A 19,581-nucleotide genomic window follows, 5' to 3' on the forward strand; every position below is an offset into this window, starting at 1 on the left:
TCACTTCCTCTGAGCTCCAGCACTGGTGTAGCAGCTTGAAAGGCACCAGTGGCATACAGAAAGAAACTGAAGTGTCTGGCATCAAAGCAGGAGCTGGAGGATAATTTTCTCTCAGACCGAAAGGTGAGCAGGACCTCCCCCCCCCCCCAGAGCCACGGAGCCAGCAAGGGGGGTGCCATCTGAGACTCCATCAACCTGGCTAAGACTGTTTGCTTTACCCTGGAGATCTCCTGAGATACCATCCCATCCAACTTATGGGCCAACCAAATTGTTAACTGTGGCTTTTTTATATTAATGGCTGGTCTTGGCTCATCCTTCACAACTTCCTAAATCTTCTCCAACAAGAAACAGCTGGCCACAATGAGCCCCCAACCCCCATACCTCTTGCTAAGTGGCACCAGGCCAGGCAGGAGTAGCAACAAGTCTAGATTCACAGCTTGGCTTCACCTGGGAATCTCCAAGCACAGCACAAGTAACAGCCATCTCAGACTGCTTTATACATCATGCAGGGTGGCTGCAGGTAGAACACAGGTGAGGGATAACCTTGACTGCACCACCCAGGAAACTCCAGAGCCTGCACACCCAGTGGACAGCTACAGACCATGTCAGAGCACCACCATCCAGCCCCAGCATGGCTGATCCTCCATGGAGGGCAGAGTTAGTGGTCAGTGGTCACAGCCAGTCCTTACAGCTGATTGGCCTAGGGCAGAGTTAGTGGTCAGTGGTCACAGCCAGTCCTTACAGCTGATTGGCCTGGGTAAATCGCTCCCGTTAACCTGCCAACAGCAACCAAGGCTAAACTACAAGAGGAAGGTGTATTCAGCCCACATGAAGGGTGCACCTCAAGTACCCAGTTTGGGTAATAGGGGAGGCTGAGCCACTGGACCCTACAGGACAAGGTAGGAAGTCATAACAGCTCTACCTAATACACAGAAATAAACACGAGGAGGCTGCTAAAATAAGGAGACAAAGGAACATGGCCCAAATGAAAAGAACAGAACTCCAGAAAAAGAACTAAACAAAATGGAGATAAGCACTCTATCAGATGCAGAGTTCAAAATACTGGTTATGAGGATGCTCAAGGAACTTAGTAAGGACCTTAATAGCATAAAAATACAGCCAGGAACAAAGGATTCACTAATTGAAATAAAGAACAATTCACAGGGACTCAACAGTAGAGTGGATGAAGCTAAAGATCAAATCAATGACTTGGAACATAAGGAAGCAAAAAACAACCAATCATAACATCAAGGATAGTGTAAGAAGCTTCTGGGACAACTTCAAGCATTCCAACGTTTGCATCATAGGGGTGCCAGAAAGAGAAGAGAAAGAGCAAGAATTGGAAATCTATCTGAAAGAATAATGAAACTGAACATCCCCAATTTGGTGAAGGAAATAGACATGCAGGTCCAGGAAGCACAGAGAATCCCAAAAAGGATGGGTCCAAAGATGCCCATGCCAAGACACATCATAATTAAAATGTCAAAGGTTAAAGATAGAGGGAGAATCTTAAAAGCAGCATGAGAAAAGCAGTTAGTTACCTACAGGGGAAATCCCATAAGACTGTCAGCTGATTTCTAAAAAAAACTTTGCAAGCTAGAAGGGATTGGCAAGAAATATTCAGAGTCATGAAAAGCAGGGACCTACAGCCAAGATTGCTCTACCCAGCAAAGCTATCATTTAGAATCAAAGGGCAGATAAAGAGCTTCCCAGACAAGAAAAAACTAAAGGAGTTCATCATCACCAAACCATTATTATATTAAATGTTAAAGGGACTTATTTAAGAAAAAGAAGATGATGAAAACTATAAACATTTTATAGTGGCAATAAATACATATCTATCAACAGTTAAATCTAAAAAACTAAGCAAACAAGAAGAACAGAGACAGAATCGTGGATACAGAAAGCATTTTGACGAATGCCAAATGGGAGGGCGCTGTGGGGGCATAAGTGAAGAGGTGAGGGAATTAAGAAGTACGAATAGGTAGTTACAGAATAGCAGTGGGGATGTAAGCACAATATAAGAAATGGAGTATCCAAAGAATTTACATGCATGACCCATGGACATAAACAATGATGTGGGGATTTCCTGAAGGAGTGGGGGAGCTGGGTGGAGAGGGACAAGGGGTAAAAATCAGGACAACTGTAATAACATAATCAATCAAATATAATTAAAAATTAAATAAAATCTTTAAAGAAAAAAATTTAGACAGTTACCTTACACCATAGACAAAAAGTAACTCAAAATTAATCACTGACCTAAATGTAAGAGCTAAAACCATATAATTTCTAAAGAAAATATAACAGAAAAATCTTTGTGACTGATTGAGAGATCTTAGATACAATTTGTAAACATGATTCAAGAAAAAGAAAATTGATAAATTTTATTATGTTTCACAAATTTTTTAATGTTTTACTTTGAAACACACCATTAAGAGTGGGAAAAGACAAGCAATAGAAAGGGAGAAAATATTTTCAAATTATCTAAAAATCCAACTGAAAAATTGGAAAAAATACTTGAATTGACATGTTAATAAAAAAGATATGTGACTGGCTTAAAATCACTGGAGAATATGCTTAACATCGTTAGTCATATGAAAAGTTAAAGCCACAGTGGGACACCACTTCACATTCTCCAGAATAGCTATGATTTTTTTTTTTTTTAAGACAGAAAATAAGTGTTGGTGAAGATTTAAACCTCTATATCTAGCTGGACTTCGTCTCCTAAGCACAATGAGATTAAGGGAGATTTCTGTCTGTCTTTTAAGTCTGCAGTCTAACTCCCCAGCCTCTCAAATATCCTCAGAACTCAGCAAGTGTCATTTAGAATAGCAGATGCTGTGGCTGCACCACCCAGGTCCTTCTTCAGGTCTGAAACATTCGTTACACCAGCTGCCAGAAGTATTATCAGCTGAAGGCTCACAGGCACATTCTCTTTCCCTGGGAATTGCACTTGACTAAAGGAAAATGCTTTATCCAAGATTATGACCTCATCCCCAGGAAAAACCCGAATCCAATGACTAGTTGATTTGAGACCAAAGGCCCAACTCCCTTACCTCAATTGGGGTATTCCCTCACTTATCGCGGGTATTACGTTCTAGACACCCCCGCAAAGTAGGAACCTTACATTTATTCTACACTCTTAAACCTACGTAACTTTAACAACATACGTATACAGTACCACAAAATCCCACATTATAGCGAAAAATCCTTGATAAATAATTAAATATAATATTTTATAAAATCCCGCGATACAGTGAGGCTGCAATAAGTGAACCACAATATAGAGAGGGACTACTATATCTCTAAATGACCATCCCATTTTCAGAGCTCCCTGCAAGATTGGCAGAGGCCACTGTTGCAACTACATGTGTCACCACTCAACTTCTGCCACAACCTGGTTCTCTTGCTCCCACACAGGTGTTGTTGAGATGACTCCCCAGTAAACCTCCAAATGCAAAGTTCAGATTCAGTATCTGTTTTCTGGAGAACTCAACTTGCAACATATGGAGGAAACTAGCCAAGCTTCTCAATTTCCAATATGTTGTACCACCCCCATGTGACCACCAAAAGCTTTGTTGGGTTTCTCGTTCCCTCAGTAGAGACCTTCTGAATGGACCACGCCTGATCTTTAATCCAAGTCCAGAATCAATAAATGCTGACAGCAAACAAAATGGCCACTCACCTCAGGAGAGCTCCATCCTCTCTGGAGTTCCTATTCATCTAGCCCTTGTGGCTTTCACAGCTCTCACGTCTTTAAACATATGACTTTTAAAATTTATCTGTATTTTTCTGGTTGTTGCAGGGTTGGTATTGTTCTTCCTTGACCTACTACATCCTATCTAGAAATGGAAGTCTCTAAATTTTAAAAATTCCAAATGTATGGAGATTAACTTCCTTCCTAACTTAACTGAATTGTAGTCAGAAAAGTTCATTATATAATTCAAATAGTTTAAAATTTGCTGAAATTGTTATGGTTGTCTATATAGTCAAATTCCATAGAATATTTCATGTACTCTTAAAAAGAATATGGATCCTCACTGTTAAATGCAATGCCCCTTATGTGTTCATGGGATCAAGCTTGTTAATTGTTTTGTTCAAATTTATATTCTTACAGACTTCTGAAAGAATAGTAAAATTTCCCACCACTATGGTAAATTTATCGATTTTCCTTGTTGTCCTCTCCATGTTTGCTTTCTGTATTTTGTACCAATGTTGTTTGATGCATAAAGTTTAGAACTGTTATAACTTCCTGGTGAATTGAAACTTTAGTGATTTTTTCTTTACATTTAGTAATGCCTTTGCTTCTACTTTTACTAATATTAATACAGCTATACCATCTTACTTAGATTAGGTCTCTCTCCTACCTTTCATTATTTACTCAGGTATTTAAGCTGGTGAATGGTGAATACTGATAAATTCTTTCTCCTGCAGAACTATATTCCCAGACAGAATAAATACATGGTTAAACTAACATTAAATATGTCACCATTTTATCAATTACATAATAAAACAAAGTATTGGTTACCCAAATATTAATTATGCAGTTTAAAAAGGACCTATTTTATATATCCTGCTCAAGACCAAAGCATCATTTTACTAGAAATATTTCATAGCCACCTCCCATTCTGTCTTCAGACACTGCCCTCTAAATTGCATGCCAAGTGTAAACACTGAGGCTTTTTAGTCATTATACACATGTGCTCCAGTACAATGTGTATTTTACATGAACCTTCAACCAGAGATTTGTGAGTTTTTTCAAAAAAGTGGTTTCCACAACAGTACAAAATGACATTTATAGTAAGATATTAAATAATCACCATAAATCTTGGTAAGAATTCAACAAAATCCATTCTGATGCATGCTGATACACATGTGGGGTGGTAAACATAAAGGAGCAGACATATAACTGTATAGGCAATACTTACAATGTTTGAAGTGAGTGAAGGAATAAACCACATATGGTTTACAGTGCTGTCCATATGCCTAGAATTTTAATTCTAGATGATACTAAAAATATACAAGTGTTGTGTTGGGTATTTTGGCACCTCATCTCTCAATTTCTTACATATTGTTTCTGGCATGGGAATAGTAGTAAGCCAAACACTGAGGTTGAAATTCTGTCAAACTTGTGGCTCTTCCATATTCCTATGGAAGTTTCATCAGAATTGTCATTCATTAAGCCTACATGTTGGCTAATATGTACAATAAATTAAGGACTGTCTCATGTTCCACTTCCAAGGCAACAGCTTCAGGCAGCCATGGATTATTGAATGCAGCAGCTGTTTCTATGACCTCTGGAGTCTTTGAAGTGCAGTCGCATTTTAGAATGATATTTCTCCAAATATGAAAGTTGCTTGCTGTTAAAAGCTCCGTGCCTTTTTTGTCTTATAAACTGTACAGCTTCTTCATTTTTCATTCCACTTTCAATTAATGCTAGGGCAACAAGCACTGGAGTTCTCCCCAGACCTGAAACACAGTGAACAGCCAGCCATACAATACTGGGTTCTTCACGGAATTTAATGTTTACAAGACTTAACCAGTCATCGACAATCCGGTGAGATGGTGATGAACCATCATCAAGAGGCCAATGAAGAACCTGGATCCCTCCTCTCTCCCCAAGAACAGTGTCGTAAGTTGCTTCACATACTCTTACTATTTTGGTAACGCCATGTTTCTTAAGTTCCTCTATAAATTTGTTTAATGTTGCACTGGTTGGACTATGTGTAATAAGAAATCTCAAGTTCTTGTATGTGACTTCCACAGGAGCTGGGCGGTTCATTGGAGCCATGTTAATTAATACTCAATATGGTTACAACAAATATTAAAATTTTTAAATACAGAAATGATGTGAAGGAACTGAAGTCTACTCTAATATACTCTACTCAAAATCTTCAATGCTTTGTATATGAAATTGAGAGTAATAAGAAATGAAATGAACCTCCTAACAAAAAGCAATCCTCCATTTCAATAATGCTGAGTCCATGGAAAAGGAGTGCACCAAAGTTTACCCCATCTGGGTCCAAACCTTGTAATAAGCTCTGATGATTTCAATCCTGCACGTTTGTGTCCAGGATAACCGCTTTTAGGGTGCTTCTCGGAGGAGTAGTAATAAATTTCTTCAGTTCACTTGCCTTCATAAAAGTTGTGCTGTGCCCGGCAGTAATCTCCGGGGCCCTTCAGAAACTCCATAAATGCGTGACCAAGAACAGCAGGGAAAGGGATTTGTTTACTCATTAAAGATTGTGGCCTAATCATACAGCTGGCCCCGCAGTTGTGATGGCTGCTGCGCAAAGAGCAGCGGTGGTCCTTGCGGAGATGCAGAGATGCGGAGGTGCGCCGCGGACACTGGCTTTACCTGCGCCGAGGCTTTCTTGAGTCACAAGCCCTCCCTCCCTCTCATAACCGATGACGTCTGTGTCTCCTCACCCATCGCACAGCGGTGGGCCAGGAACCTAAGAGCAAGGGCGTAGACCCGCTGCCCAGCAGGTGTAACAGCGGCCAAATCTGTTGTGAACTGGCCGGTGAGGGGAGAAGCGCTAGAATCTGAGCATCCCTGCAGCCCGTTAGCGAGCAACAGGGCCAAGAGGGACACGGGGGTGAGGGTGGTGAAGGACAACACCCTGAAGGGGCTGAAGAGAGACGTCAGGGTGGACTAAGGCACGAGGGGAAGGGTAGGGAGGGGAAGAAGAATCCCACCCATTGTCTCTGACATCTTTTTCCATAGGCTTCATGTTTTAGCGCTATCTCTTTTGAACATTGTATTGTTAGGCTTTATCTCAATCAAGTCGGACAAACTTTGACTTTTAACTGAAGAGCTTAGTCCATTTACATTATTTTATTACATTATATTATTTTATTCTTTTATATCACATTGTGTTAATTTATTGTTATATTTGCACCTGTTTTTGCTCTCATTATGTGATATTTAACATGTTACTGTATTTCTTTTTTATCCTTTCTTGATTTCTTTTGGATTAAGGTTTTTCCTCCCCTAAATCCTTATTTCCCCCCTACTGTTTTTGAAGTTTGTAATTGTGGTTAAAACTTCTTAGCAGCTATTACAGTTTAGATGCTGTTCTAAATCTAATGGCTTTACATAAATTAATTAGATACAACAACCCTATGAATTAGATACTGGTATTATTTCTATTGTTCTGATAAAAAAAAAAAAACTAGGCACAGAAATATTATTTTCCCAAGGTCACACAACTAGTGAATTGCAGGGCTCAGAAATTCTGAATTCTGAAATTATGGCTCTAAAGTCTACCTCTCTAATATATGTGGCTTATTATATGCCTTATTTCTATTCTTTTAGTACTTAAATAGCATAGAAAAAGTCAAACATCCAAAAAAATTGTCCCATCTCTTGAAGAAACTCAACAAGCTTTAACTATTAATGTTGTCAAGCATTTTTAACCGAAAACTCACATTGCTTATAAAAGTATGCCATCAATTTCTTTGCTCACTTTTGTTCTTGCATATCCACCCTTTCTCCTAAGATTATTTTCCTTTTGTTCCTAGTACATGATAAAGTTTGATAAATGTTCTTAAAATCTTAAAAATATGCTTTCACTTACTGTTGGAAAATGTATTTCTTATTGTTGGCAGACTACTCCTGCCCCTTTGGGGGTTTTTTTTGGTTTTTTTTTTGGGGGGGGGGTACAGTGAACTTTATTGATGGTGCATGACAAGGTAGGGCTCCCTAAGCCCCTCCCCTCTTTAGGGGGTCTAGGATGGCAACTAGAGGTCAGGAGATTCTCAGTATGTTGGGGGATCAGTTTGGGGCAAGGATTCCCCAGCAGCTGAAGGCCTCTCTTCCTGTCGCTGGGGCTGGTGGTCCTGGGGGCTCTTACTCCTTGGTGGCCATGTGGACCATAAGGTCCACCACCCTGTTGCTGTAGCCAAATTCATTGTCATACCAGGAAATGAGCTTGACAAAGTGGTCATTGAGGGCAATGCCAGCCCCAGCATCAAAGGTGGAGGAGTGGGTGTCACTGTTAAAGTCGCAGGAGACAACCTGGTCCTCAGTATAGCCCAGGATACCCTTGAGGGGGCCCTCTGATGCCTGCTTCACTACCTTCTTGATGTCATCATATTTGGCAGCTTTCTCCAGGTGACAGGTCAGATCCACAACCGACACATTGGGGGTGGGGACACGGAAAGCCATACCAGTGAGCTTCCCATTCAGCTCAGGGATGACCTTGCCCACAGCCTTGGCAGCGCCAGTAGAAGCAGGGATGATGTTCTGGGCAGCCCCTCGGCCATCACGCCACAGCTTCCCAGAGGAGCCATCCACGGTCTTCTGGGTGGCAGTGATGGCATAGACTGTGGTCATGAGCCCCTCCACGATACCAAAGTTGTCATGGATGACCTTGGCCAGGGGGGCCAAGCAGTTGGTGGTGCAGGAGGCATTGCTGACAATCTTCATGGAGTTGTCATACTTGTCTTGGTTCACACCCATCACAAACATGGGGGCATCAGCAGAAGGGGCAGAGATGATGACCCTCTTGGCTCCACCCTTCAAGTGAGCCCCAGCCTTCTCCATGGTAGTGAAGACCCCAGTGGACTCCACAACATATTCAGCACCAGCATCACCCCATTTGATGTTGGTGGGATCTCACTCCTGGAAGATGGTGATGGACTTTCCATTGACAACAAGCTTCCCGTTCTCAGCCTTGACTGTGCCTTTGAACTTGCCATGAGTAGAATCATACTGGAACATGTAGACCATGTAGTTGAGGTCAATGAAGGGGTCATTGATGGCGACTATATCCACTTTGCCAGAGTAAAAAGCAGCCCTCTTGACCAGGCGCCTAATACGGCCAGATCTGTTCACTCCAACCTTCACCATTGTGTCTCAGAGTTGAGGCTGGCACTGCACGGGAAAACGCAGCAGTCCATTGAACTGGAGGAGCAGAGAACCCCCTTTGGTTTTTTTAATGAGCTTTTTTTTTTCTAAAAAATATTTTGCTTTCACTCTTAATAGCTTTGCTAGGTATACAATTCTACATTGACATTTATTTTTCTCAGTGCTTTGAAGATATTCTTTGTCTTCATGTTTCTTCTTTAATAGCTATAGAATTTCCTAAAATACCTATGCTTTGTTTCCTCTCCTATGCATGGCCCATAACAATAAAGCCCTATTTCTTCCTTCCTTCCTCTTCCTTCCTTCCCTCTTCATTCTTTCTTTTTTCTTCCTTAATAACTCAGACCACTAGATGAGGCAGAGCAAGGTAATTATCTGTGCGGTAGGTGGGTATGCAGAAGATAACAGAATCTGGGGGTGAAGAGTGGGGTTAAGGGCATTTGAGCAGAGTAGAGAGGACACATATATGGGGGACAGCAGTCATGATCAGAAATACATAAATCCTGGCTGGTGTGGCTCAGTGGATTGAGCACTGAGCCTGAAAAACAAATGGCTGCTGGTTTGATTCTCAGTCAGGGCACATGCCTGGGTTGTGGGCCAGGTCCTCAGTTGGGGGCAGGCAAGAGGCAACCACACATTGATGTTTCTCTCCCTCTCTCTCTCCCTCCCTTCCCCTCTCTCTAAAAATAAATTTTAAAGAAAAATTTAAAAATTACATAAGGGTTTCTCTAATACATTGAGGATAATGGGAATCAAGTTTCTCACTGTCAGATAGGAGTTACAAAAGAAAAGGGAGAAAAGTAGAATTACCTCTTGGATTTTAGATTAGAATTGGTTCTATTGATGTGAAATCAATTTTCAATATTTATATAGAAATAGTATAGCTATATAGAGAGGTGTGTGTGTGTGTGTATGAATTCCCTAGCTTCATCTGCAGAGAGCAGACAGCACCTGAAGCAATGACATCCCAATAGCAACGAGAACAACTAGCACTCAGATCAAGGTTTCCTAATACTGTTCTCCATTAGAAGGGACAAAGTCTCCTTGAAGAGATGGCTGATTCCAGAGCTAGGGCAGGAAAAGTACAAGAGTAGCCTGAATCATCTTGTTATGACAGAAAGTAAGGACGTGTTCAAAGAATAATAGCAATATGACAAAAAGACAGAACGCAAACGAAAGGAGACTAGAGAGACCTGATATCTAAATGTAATTTGGTGTCCTGGATAGGATCTTGGAAAAAAAAGGGACAATAGGGAAAAGCTAATGAAATCTGAATAAAGTGTGAAGTTTAGTTAATGGTTAAGTACCAATCTTGGTTTCTTAGTTGTGACAAATGTAGCATAGAAATGTAAGATATTAACAGTGGGGAAAACTGAGTAACGAGTATCTAGGGAACTCTCTAAAACCATTCTAAGAGGTTTTCTTTTTATTAGTGAGACCAAAACAAAAAATATTGAAGGGCTCCCACTGGCCACAAATTTTATATCAATGATGGGAATGGATTATAATTTATTGAGAAAATATAAATCCTTAAATATATACTGATATAAATTAATACTTTAGAGTAGAATGCCAGCCAATGCCAGCCAATGTGGTAAGAATGGTGGAATTTGAGAAATCTGTATTTAGCAACCATCATCACAATTATTCATCTAGCAAAGAAACATCAATAGATGCTAAAACTTGTGTGTAAAGTTGATGAGGAATAGGATATTTATTTACTTTCAAAAGTACCTATTCCAAACCACAACTTTACAAAATAAAAAACAGTAACTTTATATTGGTAAACCTGCAGGCATCACTTGATTAAATGATTAAAGTTAACATGACCAATAATGGAACAACTGAGTAGTGTAACATCTGAGCAGAAGGAATGCAAGAAACATAGTATTAAATCTGTGATATTTCTACCAAAAAATACATTACTAGAATTTTTTCATGAAGAAAAAGCAGACAAACCCAAATGGGAGGATGGAAATCTTCAAAAGGGTCATCCATGAAAGACAAGTAAAGGCTGAGGACTATTCCAGGTTGATGGAGTTTAAGGAAATAATGGGACCTAAAGGTAACATGCTCATAGATTGGATTCTTTTGCTAACAGAACATTGTTGGGACAATTGGCAAAATTTAAATTGGGGCTTTGGATTATATGATAATGAATCAATGTATATTTTTTATTTTGATGATTATTTTGTGTTTTTATGTGATAATATCCTTATTGGTAAGGCATTATTCTCTAAGTATTCAGAAGAGATAGGACATGTCAGTAACTTGCTCTTAGTTCCAAGGAAGATGGAGTGATGAGGTGGGGAGAAGGGTTAGTTTTTACTATTCTTGAATCTCTCTAAATGCTAAATTATTTCAAACTAATTTATCTTTAGCATTAATTTAAAAGGCCTAGATCATAAGTAATTAGCTGATGCTTGCTTCTCTGGATTCTTTCTCCCATTTTGTGTTGCCAATGGAGACTTCTCTTGAAGCTTTACATTTTTAAAAGGTTTTTAAAATGTTTTAACCAGCATTATTAGGTATTTTGTAACTCCTCCTCCCCAAATTTTAGGATATGGCAATTTGTTGTCCACTATGATCCATTTCCCCCATGTTTAATACTAGCAGTCTCTGAATATTTCACTAGACACATGGTCATTGAGCTAGAAACTTTATTTCCCAAGCTCCCTTGCCGCATGGTATGGCCATGTGATTAAATTCTGGCTAGTGGGACATAGGCAATAATAATGGTATTACTTCCATATTATATTTTTAAAAAGAGAGAGAGAAAAAAAGCACAGTTGCTCTCCTGCTCTTTTTTCCTATTTGTTAATTGAGAAACAATGAGATCTGGAGCAGTTCCCTTGCCCCAGTGGAGGAAATTACATGGGAAGCGGGTAGAACTGCCCTGCCTTCTTGGACCTTTAGACAGTTTCCTGACAGAAAAATGAAATTGTGTCTTGGTTGAGCCATTGTTACTTGGTCTCTGTTAAAGCCCTATCCTAACTAACAAAACTTAAATGAAAGGACTGATGTGGGTGAAAGGTGAAAGAAAGAAGAATAAAGACTCAAAACCATAATAAGAGACTTCTGGTGTTGGTCAAGATGGAGGAAGCCATGACAGCATTTCTCACTAACTGAACAGGAAATAAAAAAGCAACTACCTGAGTTCTCTGAAAAGTAAACAATAGCAGGAAGATTATGTAAGCAAGTCAAAACTTAAAGAACAACTAGCACAGTGATGAATTTACTGGTGAATTCACTCCTCTTCGGGCCTTGACCTGAGGAAAACGTGAGATCCAGAACTACTCAGACAGCATTAACTTGAGACAAATCCATTCTCTCTGGTCAGAGAACCAGGAAGAGGTCCTCCCTGGTGCGTCCCGAGACAAGCTGCAGTCCTGAGCCTGCACAGCAGAGCAGTGGGGTGGTGGCGGCATTATAAACACCTAAGACTCTCAGAGATCCTGTCTTCCTGGCCAGAGGAACCAGGGAAAGGGACCCCTGTGGTCAGAGAGTGTGGGGGAGTCCTTTTTATATCTTTTCTGTCTTGTCTCTCATTGCTTCGCCCTGAGATCAGCCCATCATGTAGAACTGTGAAAGAGCAAAGGGAGCCAAAACTCAGAGACAAACCCTGGCTTCATAGGCAGAGCCTGGGAATAGGGGACTGGAGAGTATGGGAAAAACTCCAGAGAGGAGAGAGCTGGAGAAGGAAGTCTTCTAATTCTGTGTATGAATCAAAATAAATATCAGGTTTACTCCCAAGCTGCACATGAAAAGCAAAGAAGCAGAGGCTTGGAGAGTTGAACTGACATCATAACTACAACCCACAGAAGGTGAGGCAGAACTTGCATTCTAAACCTCAAGAATTTGCTTGTTAACAAAAATAAACATTCTCTAGAGGATTTTAACAGGCTCCTGAGTTTCACAACATAATATTGAATATGTCTAAGACATAATACAAAGTTACTCGACATATATGAAAATGTAAATAATTATCAACAGAAAACACAACAAATACTAACCCAAGATGACCTTGATATTAGAATTCTCAGTTAAAGACCTTAAAGCAAATAGTGTAACCATATTCCACAGGGTAAAAGTAAACACTATGAAATGAATGAAAAGATGGGCAGCTAATTCATCAGAAACATACATTATTGGAAATAAACTGGGACAGACCAAGACAGATGGGGCAGGGGAAGGGGGAACATATCCACAATTTTCCCAGAAGACTGTACAGTGCCTCCCAAGAGAGTCCCAGGGGTCCTACTGTCCCAATTGCAACAGAAGCCCCCTTTAGAGGCAGGGGGAGAACCTGTGCTGCCAAAAGTTGGACAACCCAACCCTGAGACCTTGAGCTGATAAAAAGCCAAAGGCGGATCCAGAAAGAGAAAACAGAAGGCAAACACCAAACTCTGCTGAGATAAATTCTACCTCATTTTTCTTCAGAACTTGCAGTATTTTTTTCTTTCTTTTGCATAGCCTTTTAATATTTTTTTCATTTGCTTCCATTGTATTACAACTAATTCACTATTCTTTGTTATTCTTTTTATTTCAATTTCTATATTATTTTATTTTTATTTCAAATCTCACATTGTACCCTTCCTTTATCTTACTCCATTTTGTCTTCTTTCTGCCTTTTCTTATTTTCATTGTAAATCTTATTTCCCCCCATGCTACCCCTTGTTCTTATTCCTTACTCTTATATTTCTCCAACCTCCATCCTCTCAAAAACATTTTTCCTTCATTTAGTCAACTTACATGTTTTTTCCCCGTCTTATAGTATTCTTATTTTCTTTCTGCCTTTATAAATTGTGGCTTGTTTGGCATAGATATTATGGTTATTGCTGTTCTCCTTCAATTGTATTCCTATTTGTTCATATTTTTTTGTTTCAGATCTCATAGGTAACTCATCCCCTGTCTTACTTCATTTTGCCTTCCTCCTGTCCTTGCATATTTGAGTGTGGAATTATATTTTTTCCCTTTTTTAGCCTGGGGTGTATTCCTTACTCTTATTTCTCCTCCCCATATCCTCTCAAAATCACTTTTCTATACTGCAGAAATCTCACATTCTCTTTTCACTTTTGTATAATATTCTTATTCTCTTTCAACCTTTATTAATCTTTGCTCAGCTGTCATTGTTATTGACACTGTTGGGGGTTTTGGGCAATTTTGTTCCCTTTGGTTCACCTCCTTTTAAATTTTATTTCAAACCTCATATTATACTCTTTTCTTTTCTTACTCCATTTTGCCACTGCATTTATGTTTCAAATTTTATTTTCTCACTTCTTTTGCCTTCTTTCTATTCCCTACTCTTATTTCTCCTCGCACTTCCTGCTTCCCACCCAAAATCATTTGTCTCTCCTTTACATTTCATATGCCCTTTTTCCTATCCTATGTATTCTTAATCTCTTTCCACGTTTATTAATCTTTGCTCAATTGCTATTGATATTGCTGGTGTGATAGGGAATATTTTTGCTGGTGTGGGTGTTTTTTGTTTGTTTGTTTGTTTGTTTGGCATGAGTTTTATTTTCTGGGTAGTATTGCTTTGTTAACCAGCACCTGTACAATAGCATACAAGATGTGGTGGGGTTGTGACTCCCAGTCAGCCAGCTGGAAGGAAGAACCCACTAACAAAAGAGCCATCACTAATTAAATCCCAAGTACAATAAGAGAGACCACATAAACTGAATAAAAGACAACCCCAGAGCATCCATATCAGGATAGCAAAGAGATTGTACCACTGAGTCCCACAGAACTTCTACTGCAGAAGGCCAACCCATGAAGGCAGGCAAGCAAAGACGATCAGCCTGAAATACAGCAACAAAAAGAGTCACCTAAAATGGGGAGACAAAGAAATAATCCCCAATCAAAAGGAAAGGAGGACTCCCCTCAAAAAAGAGCTAAATGAATTTGAGGCAAGCAATCTATCAGACATAGAATTCAAAATAATGGTCATAAGGATGCTCAGCAAACTCAGTGAGAACTAAAAGGAACTTAGTGGGAACTACAGAAGCATGAAAAAGGACATGAAAACTATGAATAAGAACCAGAAAGAAATGAAGAATAAATATCTGAAATGCAAAATACACTAGAAGGAATTAAAAGCAGGCTAGATGAAGAAGAGGACCAAATCAGCGAGTTGGAAGCCAAAGTAGAAATAAATATCCAGTCAGAGCAACAACAACAACAAAAAAAAAGACTCAAAAAGAATGAGGATAGTTTAAGGGAGCTTCAGGACAACATGGAACATCACAATATTCACATCATAGGAATATCAGAAGAAGAAGAAAAGAAGCAAGGGATAGAAAACCTGTTTGAAAAAATAGTGACAGAAAACTTCCCTAACTCAGTGAGGGAAAAAGTCACACAAGTTCAGGAACCACAGAAGGTCCCAACCAAGATGAATTTAAAGAGGCTACTCCAAGACACATCATAATTAAAATGGCAAATTTTAAAAACAAAGAATCTTAAAGGCAGCAAGGGTGAAATAGCTAGTAACACCCAAAAGAGCACCAATAAGGCTACCAGCTGATTTCTCAACAGAAACACTACAAGCCAGAAGGGATTGGCATGAAATATTCTAGGTAATGAAAAGCAAAGAGCAACAACCAAGACTATTCTGTCCAGCAAGGCTCTCATTTAAAATGGAAGGTAAAATAAAGAGCTTCCCAGAGGAAAAAATGTTAAAAGAGTACATCTCCACCAAGCCAGCACTGTGAGAGAGGCTAAAGGGACTGCTATAAAAAGAAAAGAGAGAGAAGGGGCGGGGAACACAGGTACAGAATAAATGACAATGAATAAGTACCTATCAATAATAACCTTAAATAGATACAAAAGAAAGCTGGGGTAGCAATAACTATATTAGACAAAATAGACTTCAAAACAAATGCCATAAACAGAGACAAAGAAGGTTACTTCGTAATACTTAAGGGAATAGTCCAACAGAAGGTTATAAACCTTGGAAACATATATGCACCCAATATAGGAGCACCTAAATATATAAAGAACATCTTGGAGGACTTCAAGAAAGATATTGACAACAACACAGTCATCATAGGGGATTTTAACACCCCATTGTCAACAGTAGATAGATCTTCCAAGCAAAGAATCAACAAGGATATTGTGGCACTGAACGACACTCTAGATCAAATGGACTAATTGATATACACAGATGCTTTCACCCCAAAGAAGCAAAATATACATTCTATTCAAATGCACATGGAGCATTTTCAAAGACAGACCACGTGGTAGGACACAAAACAAGCCTCAACAAATTCAAGAAAAGTGAAATCATATCAAGCATGTCTCAGATCACAATGGACTGAAACTAGAAACCAACCTCAAGGAAAAAACTCAAAAACATTCAAATACATGGAGACTTGTCAGGGTCCCCCTGGAAAAGAATAGAGACTTGGAGCCCTGCACAGGCCAGGCAAAGGAAACAAAGCATCTAAGACCTGACCGGAAAACCAGGAAAGCTGAGTGCATATGTGCCTCAATGCTATAGCCAATGAGCCCCGCTGGGAATCGGGCCATGAGAAAATGCTTTATGCCCTTTGAAGCTTGCCTTATCCTTTTACCTCACTTGATTGCTTTATTGTACCAGCAGGAGAGGTTTTAACTTTAACTCAAAATGAATTCACCCTCCCTATTTTATGGCCATCTGAAGTCTTTGTGTCCAACACACCCTGACCTGATGGAGATCTCAATGTTCCTTCAATTGTTATCCCTGAACAATATCAGTTTTCTATAATCAGCACTGTTTAACTTTGATTGATGAGCTTTACATAAATTCTATATGCCCTTAAGCTTACTGAACTCAATAAAAGACCTTGGAGGAAGGCAATCGAGGCATTTGTCTCTCAGACATTTGCTGACCTTCTCTCCCCTAGCACAAGCTGCCTATGAAGTCTTCATTTCATCTGCAACACCAGGGGATCTCTGTGGGTCAGGGGTTCCCAACAGAGACTGAATAACATGTTACTAAATAATTAATGGGTCTACAATGAGATCAAGGAAGAAATCAAAAGTTTCTGTAAACAAATGAAAACAAACACAACAATCCAAAACCTATGGGACACAGCAAAGGCAGTACTGAAAGAAAAGTTCATAGCATTATAGGCCTACCTAAAGAAGATAGAAAAGCCTCAAATAAACAACCTAACCCTACATCTACAAGAACTAGAGGACCAACAACAAACAAAGGCCACAGCAAGTAGAAGGAAGGAAATAATCAAGATCAGAGAAGAATTAAATGACATAGAGACTAAAAGAACAATTCAAAGGGTCAATAAATCCAGGAGCTTGTTCTTTGAAAAGATAAATAAAATTGACAAATCTTTAACCAGACTCATCAAGAAAAGAAGAGAGGACCCAAATAAATAAAATCAGAAATGAAAGAGAAGTTACAACCAATACCACAGAAATACAAAGGATTGTAAGAAATTACTATGGACAACTATATGCCAAGAAGTTAGGTCAACCTGGCTGAAATGGACAAATTTCTAGAAACATATAATCTGCCAAAACTGAATCAAGAAGCAGCAGAAAGTTTAAAGAGACCGATAACAACTAGCGAAACTGAAGCAGTAATCAAAAACTCCCAGCATGTAGAAGCCCTGGACCAGATGGCTTCACAGGTAAATTTTACCAAACATTTAAGGAAGAGCTAACTCTTATCCTTCTCAAACTATTCCAAAAAAATTTAAGAAGAGGGAAGACTCCAAAACTCTTTATATGAGGCCAGTATCATCCTAATTTCAAAACCAGGTAAAGACACTACATAAAAAGAAAATTATACGCCAATATCCCTAATGAACATAGATGTTAAAATCCTCAACAAAATATTAGCAATACAGATTCAGAAATACATTAAAAAGATCAAACACTATGATGAAGTGGGATTCATCCCAGGCATGCAAGGATGGTACAGTATTCACAAATCAATAAACGTAATACACCACAAAAACATAAACAAAAAGGACAAAAATCAAATGATCATATCAATAGATGCTGAAAAAAAGTATGTGATAAAATCCAGCACCCATTTATGATAAAAACACTCAGCAAAGTGGTAATAGAGGGAGCATACCTCAACATAATAAAAACCATATACAAGAAACCTACAGCCAACATTATACTCAATGTGCAAAAAAGAAAAAAAATCTCCCCTTAAGATCAAGAACAAGACAAGAGTGTCTGCTTTCACCACTCTTACTCAACATAGTACTGGAAGTTCTAGCCACAGCAATTAGACAAGGAAAAGAAATAAAAGGCATCCAAATAGGAAAGGAGGAAGTAAAACTGTCATTATTCGCAGATGACATGATAGTGTACATAAAAAGCCCTATACTCTCCACCGAAAAACTACTCAACCTAATAAGTGAATTGGCAAAATAGTGGGATACATAGTCAATATTCAGAAACCACTGGCATTTTTGTACACCAACAATGAAATATCAGAAAGAGAAACTAGGAAAAAATTTCATTTACTATAGCAACAAGAAAAATAAAGTACCTAGGAATAAATTTAACCAAGGAGGTGAAAGACCTGTACTCGGAAAACTACAGAAAGAAATTAAGGAAAATACAAGTAAATGAAAATATATGCTATGTTCATGGCTTGGAAGAATTAACATAATTAAAATGCCCATACTACCCAAAGCAATCTATAGATTCAATGCAATTCCTATTAAAATACCAATAGCATATTTCACAGATCTAGAACAAATATTTCAAAATTTTATATGGAACCAAAAAAGACCCTGAATAGCCTCAGCAATCTTGAGAAAGAAGAACAAAGTAGGAGGAATCACAATACCTAATATCAAACTATACTACAAGGCCACTGTAATCAAAACAGTCTGGTACTGGCATAAGAACAGACACATAGATCAATGGAACAGAATAGAGAACCCAGAAATAAACCAAAATCTCTATGGTCAATTAATATTTGACAAAGAGTTATGAACATACTATGGAGTAAAGATAGCTTCTTCAATAAATGGTGTTGGGAGAACTGGACTAGTACGTACAAAAAATAAATAAATAAATGAAACTAGACCACCAACTTATACCATACACCATAATAAACTCAAAATGGATAAAAGACCTAAATATAAGGCATGACACCATAAAAGTTCTAGAGAAAAACAGGCAGGAAAATTTCAGATATCCCACATAGCAATATTTTTACCAATATATTTCCTAGGGCAAGGGAAATAAAAGAAAAAATAAACAAATGGACTACATCAAACTAAAAAGCTTCTGCATGGGTAAGGAAACCATCATCAAAATGAAAAGGGAACCAACCATATGGGAGAACACATTTGCCAATGATACAATGGACAAGGGTCTGATCTCCAAAATATATATATAAAGAACTCACATGACTCAACATCAGGAAAACAAACAATCCAATTACAAAATGGGCAAAGGACCTGAACAGACACTTCTCTAAGGAGGACATACAGAGGGTTCATAGACATATGAAAGAATGCTCAACATCACTAACCATTAGAGATATGAAAATTAAAACCACAATGAGATATCACCTCACACCTGTCAGAGTGGCCATCATTAATAAATCAACAAACTACAAGTGCTGATGGGGATGCAGAGAAAAGGGAACCCTAGTGCACTGTTGGTGGGAATGCAGACTAGTGCAGCCACTATGGAAAACAGTATGGAATTTCCTCAGAAAACTAAAGATGGAATTG

The 19,581-nt window shown here is 38.8% G+C and overlaps 1 protein-coding gene and 1 pseudogene across 1 annotated transcript; both read right to left on the reverse strand.

The window, feature by feature from the left end:
• Nucleotides 1-5,266: 5,266 nt before the first annotated feature.
• LOC150018645 (protein tyrosine phosphatase type IVA 1-like) lies at nt 5,267-5,782 on the reverse strand. Its single transcript, XM_090267805.1, has 2 exons — nt 5,686-5,782; nt 5,267-5,592 (listed from the first exon to the last, which is right to left on the reverse strand). Exons 1-2 carry the CDS (start codon nt 5,780-5,782, stop codon nt 5,267-5,269), a joined length of 423 nt encoding a protein of 140 aa, XP_090123931.1.
• A 1,883-nt stretch (nt 5,783-7,665) lies between these two features.
• On the reverse strand, nt 7,666-8,854 carry LOC150018646 (glyceraldehyde-3-phosphate dehydrogenase pseudogene; annotated as a pseudogene).
• Between the last annotated feature and the right edge of the window lie 10,727 nt (nt 8,855-19,581).

This window comes from Furipterus horrens, unplaced genomic scaffold, assembly GCF_987537825.1.
Source record: "Furipterus horrens unplaced genomic scaffold, mFurHor1.1.pri manual_scaffold_2, whole genome shotgun sequence".
In the NCBI taxonomy this organism is placed as follows: Eukaryota; Metazoa; Chordata; class Mammalia; order Chiroptera; family Furipteridae; genus Furipterus; species Furipterus horrens.

What these genes read in the sequence shown, in the direction of transcription:
- LOC150018645 (XM_090267805.1), bottom strand. Translation starts at nt 5,782, where the DNA reads ATGAACCGCCCAGCTCCTGTGGAAGTCACATACAAGAACTTGAGATTT. An exon ending in ATTAAACAAATTTATAGAGG is followed by an intron (nt 5,593 to 5,685) that starts AACTTAAGAAAC and finishes TCCAGGTTCTTC; the next exon opens with ATTGGCCTCTTGATGATGGT.